Below are 12364 nucleotides of genomic sequence, written 5' to 3'. Positions count from 1 at the left end.
TTGAGCAACTACAGAGAACAGTGCAGGCTTCTCCAGATGCCTGAAAATGGGCAACTCCTGTCCTCTTATAAGGTGGTCGGAGGGGTACATCCTGCCACAATCAATTTCAGTATACTCGCTGTTAACCCCTTGAAAAATTCTAGGCTCCTCTGCTAAGTAGATGTCTCATAATAACTTAAAAAAGAAAGAGTACCAATACTAGTCCACAGATGATCCACACTGGTCCATAGTGGACATCCGACAAATATTTGCTTTTCTTTTTACTACATGTATTCCTTTAAAAATAACAACAACACTTCTTAAGCATTCACACTATGTAAGCACTTTACATGTTTCCACTCAATTAACACAACAAGCCAGTAAGGTGACTATTATCATTACTCCCATTTTGCAGATGAACAAACATAGACACACCTGCTCACAAATATTAACTGAGTACCTTTTATGCACCAGATAGTGTGCTAAGCCCTGGGCATACAATGATGAACAAGACACGGTTCCTGCCTTCCAGGAACTCAGTCTAGAGACTCAGACAGATATTACTAGATAATTACAGAAATAATTACTAAATCACAGAAAGCTATGATCACATAGCAAAGGGGAACATGACCTAGTCTGCGAGATAAGGAAAGGCTTCCCTGAAGGTGTTTTCTAAGTTAAAGATGAGTAGAGTTTGCCAGGGGTGGAAGGAGTAGCATTTGCAAATGTCCTGGGGTAAGAAAGAAGCAGGGATATTTGAGGAAATTAGAAGCCAGTTAGGCAGAAGGAACAACGCAGCAAATAAGACTAGGTTAAGTGCGGAGAAGGAGCAAGAGCCAGTCCCCAAGCCCTGTGAGACACATCCCACACAGACCCAGGATCCAAGGAAGAGTCAGACACACACGACATCTGGATTTCCGCAATGCCTTCAGCCCAGTCTCACCCAGTGAGTAGGACAGGAAAGCGTCAACCAAAAATCAGTGATTTGGTACACTAAATAATATTTGCTAAAGAATGTTGATGAATTTTGCACCATCTGAAAAAGGCTGTGTTGGCACATGCTATAAATTTAGAACCTTGGGGCCGGCGCTGTGGTGTAGCGGGTAAGGCTACCACCTGCAGTCCCCATATGGGCACCACTTCGAGTCCCAGCTGCTCCTCTTCTGATCCAGCTCTCTGAGATGGCCTGGGAAAGCAGTAGACGATGGCCCAAGTCCTTGGGCCCTATACCCACGTGGGAGACTCGGAAGAAGCTCCTGACTCCAGGCTTCAGATAGGCCTAGCTCCGGCCTTTGTGGCCAATTGGGGAGTGAACCAGTGGATGGAAAACCTCTCTTTCTCTCTCCCTCTTTCTCTCTCTCTCTGCCTCTGCCTCTCTGCAACTCTGCCTTTCAAATAAATAAATAAATCAGAAAGAAAGAAAGAGAGAGAGAGAGAAAGGAAGGGAGGGAAGGAGGGAGGGAGGGAGGAAAGTGTCTGGTCCAGCCAGGGCCTATGCCAAGGAGGTAAAGTGCATCACAGAAACCTCCTGGCCCTGCAAACAGGAGACGGACCAGGTAAAAGGGCCACGAAGCTCAAATCTGTGCATTGAAAGCAATCTCATGTATTATCAGTTTGGTCTCCTGAAGACACAGGAGAAAAGCAGGCAGCTCTGAACCATCGATGGGGGGAAACAATACATAAAAGTTAAACGTTTTCTAGACACACACACGCATATATTTACTTATATGTTTATAGTCATTCATGCCTTCAGGTAAAATAAATAACAAGTGCACTCTCCCAGGGAAGGGGGAGCCTCACTTGACAGTGGGTGCTGTGAAAAGGACCCAGAGGTTTGAGATGACCTGAAGGCCAACGTGAATCAGCACTGCAGGAACTGGCACTAGAAGGCAAACGTGGCCTGGCTTGGGCTGCATCCAGTTGTGGGAGAGAACAGCCAGCTCTGCTCCGGTTCTGCAGAGTGGGTTCTCCGAGTCCAGGCACCTGGTCCGTGGGAGCACTCATGAGCCAGATGATGCCCAAAGTAGAGCAAAGAGGGTGTGGGGAGGACTGGAAATCAAGAAATGTGAGGAAGAGTGCAGGGAAGTGGGGACAGGCGACAAGCCGACTTGAAGAGAAAACTTACGTAGAACCTAGGGGCCATCTTCTAGTAACTGAAGGGTCTCTCCACAGAAGAGACAAGACATTCTCTCCTACACTACAGAACAAAGCAAGGGATAAAGGAGGGTGTTAAGAAAGGTATTAAGAGTATTATAGACAATAACATGAGGGGGAAGGCCACGGGAGCCTGGAAGAGGGCTGAGCACAATGGCTGTCTGCCTGCCTCTGTCCTGGGCTCAGTGGCAGATGAGGGGACATGAAGCCACACATGGCCTCTGAGCTGTCACTTCACCATGAGCAACAGGTGCTGCAAAGCTTTGACCCAGGCTAGAAGACTTCCAAATGGTGCTGAGCAATCATGAGCCTCAGGTTCTGGCAGCAACAATTCTCCTGAGCCCTGGCACAACCCTTGGAGTCACAGGAGTCCCCCTCTGCTCCAGCAGAGCGCCCCCTAGTGTTACTGGGGTGGATACTTCCCAAAACCCCAGTCCTCTGGGGAGCCAGGCATCAGAAAGAAGCTGAAAAATCAAGAAAAAACAACAACAAAAGAAAACAGACTGACTACTTCAAGTGAAGAGAAAGAGGAAGATGCCTGCTATTTTAACATGTAGCAAGCAGTACTGTTTGTTCAATAAGCATTCAGGTACAAGACACTGTACTTAGCAATAGGATACAATGTGGTTGTTCAACAAGTACCTGTATTAGTTGGTAACTCGACACCAAACAGTCTTTCCTGTATACTCCATTTACAACATGCATACACCCACTCCCAAATACACACATACCACTCTTTCACCATGAAGCCATCCAGTTTGATAACAGCTATGTATTAATATAAGCCCTCAGGTTAATAAAAAAAAATCTAAAGGTCCCCAGTGGTTACCTCTTTGCCATTGTCAGTTTGGATGCAGTTCTTGTCTGGGTTCAATTCAACCACTTTAGCTTTGATCCATTCTACACCAGATGGAATCACATTTGCTGTGGGTCGGCCGGATGAGGACAACTGTTTGGCACCAGCACCTACCAGAGTCCAGATGGGCTGGTAGAAATGTCTCTGAGAAGCAAAGTATTTAGAAATAGAAACGTTTCAATTTGAGGTTGATCAAAAGGGTGGCAGCAAACAGTAGGTGAGCTAGATTCTCTCAGTCACTCCCTGCTGACCCCAGAGCAAAGCTCAGAAAAATCTCCAGAGACTTGATTCCCCCAGTTGATACCTCCTATTATGCTAAGCTCTGAAGGACAGTCATTCTACAAAGAATTCTTCCAGGATCACCAAAAGAGCTACAAACTACCTTCAGTGATTACTGTACTGTTTCCTGTTGATGGTTGATTTGGGGTCTAATAGGTATGTGTTATGTATATATGCATTATGTACATACATTTATGTGCACACATACAAAGAAAAATTAGACTCAGCGACCTCCATGTGTTTCCTTGGAAGTACAGAAGGACGACGGTAAGTCAGGGATCCTGAAAAATCCAGCTTCAAGTTACGTTCCCCAAGTCCATGGGGGACTGCAGATACTCCCATCAGCCCCTCTCCTCCTTTCTCAGAGCCAAAGCCAATAGGCACCAGCATCTCTCCCACAAGGCAACACAAGCTCAAACTCCCACCATTTTCTGGAATTCTCTTGCTTCAGATGACCTACTGATCTTCGTTAGCTGTGAAAGTTCTAGACTCAGGGGCAACAGGCAGACTGGTTTAATGGATTCTGAGAATTCCTTTTCACTCGTGGAGCTAACTAGGCAATCACAAGCTCCTGATATGGCCAAAAGGCCCCAAGTTGACTGGCCAGAGCTGCCAAGACCACAGAGAGGTGAAGGGATACCAGGAATAGCTTTACAATCTCCCTCTACTAGTAATGGATGGGATCCAAGAGGAGGGGGGCAGAGGTCTTCAGTTATGAGATCTCATCAATTTCAGGTTTCCGACACAGCAGCAAATGTGCCAAAAGCCCACCTGTTCTGCACTTCCTCCCCAAGGACAGGAGTCAATCTGGGGTCTCCTGAATTGTGTGCAGTCCTCAGAAGACTCAGTCTCATTACATGACAAAGAAAAGTCCAACTGGGACGTGACCATGGACTAGCTACAGTATTGCATGCTCCAGAGAGAATGACCACCTCAGACCGCTGTCATTAAAATAGTGGCCCTAGGACCAACGTTGCGGCACAGTGGGTTTAGCTGCTGCCTGCAATGCTGGTATCCCATTTCAAAGCATTGGTTCTAGTCCCAGCTGCTCCACTTTTGATCCAGCTCCCTGCTAATACACCTGGGAAAGCAGGGGAAGACTGCCCAAGTGCTTGAGACCCTGCCATGCACATGGGAGAACCAGGTGGAGTTCTGGGCCCCTGGCTTCAGCCCTTGCAGCCATTAGGGGAGTGAAACAACAATAGAAGATCTGTGTGTGTGTGTGTGTGTAATCCTGCCTTTAAAACAAATAAAATTGTGTTAAATTTTAAATAACTAAATGAATAAAGTAGTGAGCTGAAGAGAAGTCACTTTCAAAAGGAAAGTGATGGGCAATGCACCCAGCCTTCTCTGATCACAGCCGTGCATAGTCTCAACCCCAGGGGGGAGGCATCTGGAAAAGCAGTGTGTCTTTCCCAATCTACCCTCCTCCCAAAACTGGCACCAGATCCATTTTGCTTTGTCTCCCAAAAATATAGTTCCCAGCTGGTGCATACTTCATTCTTTGAGAAATATTAGGCAAGTTGCCCAAAATCTTGAATGTTTTTTCTGAAGATTTTGTAAATCCTAAACTGTTTTTCATGCAATAGTTTTATAGACACATTATGAGCACAAATGTAAAGAACTGGCTCTCCTCTCCTAGTGTCAGCTACATTTTCTCCCTTACAATCTACTTGAAAAAAAAAAGATTTATTTTATTTATTTGAAAGACAGAGTTACAGAGAGAAGGAGAGGCAGAGAGAGATGTCTTCCATCTGCTGGTTCACTCCCCAGATGGCCTCAACAGCCAGAGCTGAGCCGATCCGAAGCCAGGAGCCAGGAACTTCTTCTGGGTCTCCCACATGGGTACAGGGGCCCAAGGACTTGGACCATCTTCTACTGCTTTCCCAGGCCATAGCAGAGAGCTGGATCAGAAGTAGAACAGCTAGGACTCGAACCTGCGCCCATATGGGATACCGGCACTTCAGGCCAGGGTTTTAACCCGCTGCACCACAGCGCTGGCCCCACAATCTACTTTTTTTTTTTTTTTTTTTGGACAGGCAGAGTGGACAGTGAGAGAGAGAGAGACAGAGAGAAAGGTCTTCCTTTGCCATTGGTTCACCCTCCAATGGCCGCTGCGGCCGGCACATCGTGCTGATCCGAAGCCAGGAGCCAGGTGCTTCTTCTGGTCCTATGCGGGTGCAGGGCCCAAGCACTTGGGCCATCCTCCACTGCACTCCGGGCACAGCAGAGAGCTGGCCTGGAAGAGGAGCAACTGGGACAGAATCCGGCGCCCCGACGGGGACTAGAACCTGGTGTGCTGGCGCCGCAGGCGGAGGATTAGCCTATTGAGCCGCGGCGCCGGCCCCCACCATCTACTTTTATAACCCCCTTGTACTTAGATTTCTTAAATCTGCTGGCTGCTTTCCAGAGGTTTCCCTGACCCTCAGACTCATTGTGCCTTCTCCATACTGGAACAGAGGTGGAAAACTGCAATGGCCACTGGTTTTTCTCTGGATAAGAGGTTGCAGGTGGAAGATGTGCTTGCAGGTGAACATGTCTGCCAAAAAGATACGGTGAAATTCTAACCCCGGTAACTGTGGCTATGAAATAGGATCTTTGCAGGTGTAAATGGATTAAGGTAAGGTCATACTTCAATAGGTGTGCTTCAAATCAAATGACCAGTGTCCTTTTCAGAGCCACATAAAGACAGAGACACACGGGAACACTAAGAGAAGATGGAGACAGGGAATGGAGTGAAGTAATAGCAAGCCAAGGATTGCTGGTGGCCCCCAGCAGCCGGGAGAGCGGTGTGGGACAAGTTCCCCTGCCCATCTCCCCGCCCTGGCTTCAGAGGTACCATGGCCCTGCCAATAGCTTGGCATGGGACTTGTAGCACCCAGAACTGTGAGAGAATATATGCCTGTTGCTTTAATTCATCCAGTTTGTAGTCATGTGATAAGGCAACCCTAAGAAAAAAAACCTGAAACTAAAAAAGGGAGCACCAAAACCCAAGGGATCTGTTCTCACTCTTCCCCTTAACCCACTTCCTGGGTGCTCGTTATGCCCAGAAGGGGCACTAACCCGGAGACACAAAGTCCAGTGCCTGAGTCACAGCTGCCCCACCCCTGACACACAGGCACGCACTCAAAGGGGACACTTACCTCGCTGGGCTCCACAATGGCCACATTCTCTGCACCCACTTTCCTCTTCATGCGGGCAGCCATGGTGATCCCTCCGCTGCCCCCGCCCAGCACCAGCACCTCATAGTGGCTCCTGGCTGCACAGCTGGCCCCTGTGTGCAGCTGGAGGGAGCCGACCTGCTGAGGGCCGAGCCTGAGGAGGCAGGCAAAGAGCCGTGCATGGGGACCAGACACCACCGTGACCAGCGGGGTCATCTTCAGGCTGGATCAGGCTAGAAGGGAACATGCAAGGCTATGAATGCCAAAGAAGAGACCACTAGGGGAGCAAAGCATTGTCTTCCAGTGAGTTAGGGGTCACTGGCATCTGGGCAGCTCTAGCTGGCACCACCCCCTCCTCCCAAGACCACTGTTGGCTATTGCAGGCGTCTCAGTGTCCCCTAAGAGCACTTGATTGATAACTAACAGTTGGTTAAGCTTCTGTTCCTCTCCTTACTCCTCCTTTCAGGCCATCTCAAACTTTGAACCAGGGATCCCCAACTTGTGAGTTCTTCCTAACAACCTGTTTGCACCCACCCTCACCCACCTCTGAATCTAGGGCGTGCAGCTGTCACCCACACTCCTCTCAGGTGCAGCCCTTCACTCTTTCTTTGGCTTGCAGTCTGTTAAAACTGCACATCCACAAACAGAGGGTGCCATCAAGGGCACCTGGGACCTGGCAGAAATAGAAACTGTGCAGCCAGAAACCCACAGTCTACCACCCAGAGTTCTGACCATGATCATCAGGGCCTCAACCCCACTCAGACGCCTCCTGGCTCTGCCTACCACACCTCTTGCAATTTCAACCAGGTGGTTTGTAAAAAGCCACAAAAGGAGCCCTGCCTGGTGTCATGAAGTTATATTTTACAGAAAGAATCTGCAAATGCTGCTCACTAGTCATTTATGATGCCCACTTCAATCAACAATTTCTCCTTAATGCTCCCTCTGAGAGAGGCCCCTTGGCTTTAGGAACAAGTTTTTCTACCTCAAGCAGTTAGAACTCCAGCACAACCTCAACAACACTTACTTGCATAACTTGAAGGACTCAAACTCACGATCTCCACCTCAAAGTTTACCCTCGTGTTCACTCCTTTGGGCTCAGCACTGCTCCCCCAGAACCGGGTATTAAAATGCCAACACCCAGCTGGAGAAAACACATCTAGAGGCTAAGGTCACTAACCTCTTCTTTAATCTTCATTTGACTCTTTGGTTTTTTTAAAGATTTATTTATTTACTTAAAAGGCAAAATTACAGGGAGAGAAGGTTAGACAGAAAGAGAGAGAGAGTGAGAGAGAGAGAGAGAGAGAGAGAGAGACAATCTCCCATATGTTAATTCACTCCCCAAACGGGGCACAGTGGCCCGGGATGGGCCAGGCTGAAGCCAGGAGCCAGAAACTCTATTGGGTCTCCCAGGCCGGTACAGGGGCCTGAGCACTTGGCCCACCTTCTGCTGTATCTCAGGCACATTAGCAGGGAGCTGGATCAGAAGTGGAGCAGTCAGGACACAAACTGGTGCCCACATGGGATGCCAGCATTGCAGGTGGCGTCTTAACACACTGTGCCATAATGCCAGCCCCTGTCACTAGCTTCTTTAAAAATATATGTGTTAATTTATTTATTTGAAAGTCAGAGTTACAGAGAGGGAAGGTGAGAGAGAAAGAGAGAGGGAGAGAGAGAGAATTTTCCATCTGCTGGTTCATTCCCCAGATGGCCACAACAGCCAAGATTCCCTCATGTGGGTGGCATGGGCCCAAGTATTAAGCCATCATCCACTGCCTTTCCCAGGCCATTAGCAGGGAGCTGGACCAGAAGTGGAGCACCCGGGATGTGAACTGGTGTCCATGGGGGATTCTGGCATTGAAGACAGCAGCTTAACCCGCCGAGCCATATCACCAGCCTTCTTAATGGAGATGACTTAATCAAGTCATTTCTCCCCCTGAGTGGAGAAAAGGTAGGATCCACAAGGGGATTAGAGAAAGCTGAGATGGGAAAGAGGGCTATGAAAGGAAGAATGAAGGGCCCTGGAGGAGGGCAAAATGATTGCAAGTGGGAAGGAATAGGCAGGAGTCCTTGTTTTCATTAAGCTTAACTATTCCAGAGTTTCGGCATCTCAGTATTTCAGATTTGAGAAGCAACTCAGAGCCGGAAAGAATAAATTTGGAAGCCCAGAGAAAGTGGATCAGGCTCATTCATGTCACAAACGTCCAATATGCATAGTCCTTTGACCCTGCATTTCCATTTTGGGGGATCTATCCAAGGAAATAACTTCTAATATTGAAGAAGAAAACCTTTTACAAGATACTTCTCACATACTAATTCATTATAGGGTCAACCTTCGGTTAACTCATCTGTGGATTAGGCCTGATTACTTCCTGGGGCTAGAATAAACAACTACAGGCTCCACATTGGCCAGGGAAGGCCCTAGTCCCAGATTGTTGTAGCTAAGGTTAATCTATGATTACTTCAGTTTAATATGGGGGGCAGAGAAAAGCCTGGATGTCAAAACACCGGGGAAAGGTTAGGCAAATAGATCGCATAAGGGTGACTGACTCATGAGTCTTTTAAAATTATGCTTACAAATGAGATATAAATTGCTGCAACCAGGATTCAAACTGGAAATACAGGATTTTTAAAACTATGTAATGGCCGGCGCCGTGGCTCACTAGGCTAATCCTCCGCCTTGCAGCGCCAGCACACCGGGTTCTAGTCCCGGTCGGGGCACCGATCCTGTCCCGGTTGCCCCTCTTCCAGGCCAGCTCTCTGCTGTGGCCAGGGAGTGCAGTGGAGGATGGCCCAGATCCTTGGGCCCTGCACCTGCATGGGAGACCAGAATAAGCACCTGGCTCCTGCCATCGGAACAGCGCGCTGCGCCGGCCGCAGCGCGCTACCGCAGCGGCCATTGGAGGGTGAACCAACGGCAAAAGGAAGACCTTTCTGTCTCTCACTGTCCACTCTGCCTGTCAAAAAAAAAAAAAAAAAAAACTATGTAAGAGAAATTCATTTAGAAAAAATAAACATAGGGGCTGGCACTGTGGCGTAGTGAGTAAAACCACTGCATGCACTGTCTGCAACCCATATGGGCACCAGTTCAAGTCCCAGCTGCTCCACTTCCGATCCAGCTCTCTGTTGTGGCCAAGGAAAGCAGCAGAAGACTGCCCAAGTGGGAGACCTGGAAGAAACTCTGGGCTCCTGGCTTCAGATTGGTGCAGCTCAGGCCATTGCGGCCATCTGGGGAGTGAATCAGCAGATGGAAGACCTCTCTCTCTCTCTCTACCTCTGCCTCTCTGTAACTCTGCCTTTCAAATAAATAAATAAATCTTAAAAAAAAAAAAAAAGAAAGAAAAGAAACAAACAAACATAATCAAAATCTTAACACTACATAAGTGTTTATCTCTGGGTTTTAGAATAAAGTGTGGTTTTGATTTCTGCTTTTCTGTATTTCATACACATTTCTACTACATATGAGGGTACTTTAAAAAGTTCATGAAAAGTTGAATTATAAATATGAGTTTATTTTGGTGCAAAAAATTTCACAACACCTGGAAAATGTGTATTACTAAAAAGTATACATGAATTTTAATTTTTCATAACAAAATTAAGTTGTGCTTTCAATTCCATTTTTCAATAAACTTTTTAATATCCCCTTGTACAGATACTAATCTTAATAAACTCTTCATCTCAATGATAATAGCTAATATGTACTAAGTCCTTTACATAAGCATTTAACTTGCGAGTTGGCTGCCATTATCCTCATTTTAGAGATGACAAAACTGAGGCAGAGTGCAGCCAAGTGACTCGTAAGGTCACAGAGCTCAGAAGGGGTGGCTGGGATTTGAACCCAGGCACTTTGGGGTCAGCGCCTTCACTTTTCTTGTTTTTTAAGATTTATTTATTTATCTGAAGGAGAGAGAGAGATCTTCCCTCTGGTTCACTCCCCAGATGACCTCAACTGCCAGGGCTGGGTCAAGCTGAATCCAGCACCCAGGAACTCCATCTGTGTCTCCCATGAGTTTGGAAGGAACCCAAGTTCTTGGGCCAGCGTACCCTGCTTTTCCAGACCTATTAGCAGAGAACAGAAACAGAACAACCAGGACTCAAGCCAGCACTCCAATATGGGATGCTGGCATTGCAGGGGGGCAGTTTAGCTCACTGCACCACAATCCCAGTCCCAGATCCTCTACTTTCAATCACTGGGATCTTTAGAAAAACTACGCATCAGGGCCGGCACAGTGGCGCAGTAGATTAATCCTCCACCTGCGGTGCTGGCATCCCATATGGGAGCCGGTTCTAGTCCCCGCTGTTCGTCTTCCAATCCAGCTCTCTGCTATGGCCTGGGAAAGCAGTAGAAGATGGCCCCAAGTCCTTGGGCCCCTGCACCCGCGTGGGAGACCAGGAAGAAGCTCCTGGCTCCTGGCTTCGGATTGTCTCAGTTTTGGCCTTTGCGGCCATTTGGGGAGTGAACCAACAGAAGGAAGACCTTTCTCTCTGTCTCTCTCTCACTGTCTGTAACTCTACCTCTCAAATAAATAAATAAAATCTTAAAAAAAAAAAAAGAGTAAAACTATGTATCAATTACAAAATGACACTTGTGTGAAAACGCTAAATGGGAGAGGGAAAGATATTTTTCCATTAACTTCCCAGAAAAGAGAAGCCATTTTCATGATACTAACACCTAAATATCAGCAATGGTTTTGATATAAACATTGCTTTTTTTCCCCATTTTGGGAGGTGTAATTTTCTCAAGCTTTCTTTAATGAATGCTACAACTTATATTTTAAAAATTACTCTTTTTGCTGGACTGAAGAGTGGAGGACTCACCAAGCAGGCTGCTGCTGTTGTAGGGAAGGAAGAAGATATTGTACAGTGAATAAACACTCGTCACATCCCGCCTTTCTTTCAGAACACAGAAAAACTCACTTCCCAGAAAGGGAGCCATTTTCTCATGTCTGGACAATAAAACGTCTTTGTCCCATGGGAGGAGTTTAAGAGGAAAAAGGACAATCCGGGAGGAGGCCTGGCCAAGCTGCTGGCTTCAGTCACTCCATCTGCAATCCTTTGACCTCTCAGCTCCCTTCCTGTCTGACAACCCATGATTCTTCTCTTGAAAGCGGACACAATTGTTTTCCTCAGCCAGCCAAGAAGGCTCTGTGGTTTATTTCAGCAGTTCAACAAGCACAAAAGAATGTGTTAGATGAAACGTTCCAAGTTTCAAAACACCCAAACATCTCAGGGAACTCTCATTCTAGCAATGTTACACCATCTAAACTTCCAAATGAGAAAACCCAGAACCATCATCCAAGGTGGAGAAGGTGGGGCATGACACAATGTAGAGGGCTATAAACAACCCAGGACAATACCGCATAATTGTATTTAACACCTCACTTGAAACTGTGATGCCGTAAAAATATAGCTGGTCTTCACTGCTAGTTCCTAGGATAGACAGCCTAAAAGCCTTGGGACCTCCTGAGCACAAAGGATGTCTTTTGCTATTCACAATGAGTCCTTGAGTTTATGCTATTGAGGTGACACAGGTGGGATCTCAGACAGCTTCAGGGTGGGCCCAGTCACCAGAAAGACCAAACATGTGATTGTGAGTAGAGGGTTGGAAATTTCAGCCCCATCCCTCACCTCCAACCTGAGAGGGGGGCTGAAGAGTGAGTTATATAAAAACCTGTGAAGGCACAGAAGCTCTGCGCCACTCCTCTCCCATAGCTTGCCCTGCGCACCTCCTCCTTTCGGCCATTCCTGAATTGTAGCCTTTATAATAAACCAGTAAACGTGAGTCAAGTGGTTTCCTGGGTTCTATGAGGAGCTCTAGCTAATTATCAAGCCTGAGGGGATAGGATCTTGTGAACCCCCAAATTTGTAGTTGGCCAGACACAAGTGTGGGTCACCTAGGGTCTAATTTGTGGCTAATGTCTGAAGTAGGGGCAGTTTC

General features: G+C 47.2%; 1 protein-coding gene across 2 annotated transcripts in view; it reads right to left on the bottom strand.

Moving 5' to 3' along the window:
- SQOR (sulfide quinone oxidoreductase) overlaps window positions 1–12364 on the bottom strand; it is a 60866-nt gene that overhangs the window by 21933 nt on the left and 26569 nt on the right. Inside the window, exons 2-4 of one of the 2 annotated variants that reach the window (XM_062205840.1) lie at window positions 11198–11258; window positions 6412–6662; window positions 2963–3133 (exon numbers count right to left, since the gene is read on the bottom strand). In XM_062205840.1, coding sequence (XP_062061824.1) covers window positions 2963–3133; window positions 6412–6645 — 405 coding nt within the window. In that variant the 5' untranslated portion in view covers window positions 6646–6662; window positions 11198–11258. The remainder of the gene's footprint in view (window positions 1–2962; window positions 3134–6411; window positions 6663–11197; window positions 11259–12364) is intronic. The other variant, XM_062205839.1, reaches the window with a different exon arrangement.

This window comes from Lepus europaeus, chromosome 11 (assembly GCF_033115175.1).
Source record: "Lepus europaeus isolate LE1 chromosome 11, mLepTim1.pri, whole genome shotgun sequence".
Classification (NCBI taxonomy): Eukaryota; Metazoa; Chordata; class Mammalia; order Lagomorpha; family Leporidae; genus Lepus; species Lepus europaeus.
Note: the sequence above shows the minus strand (reverse complement) of the source record. Positions and strands in the feature narration are given on the sequence as shown.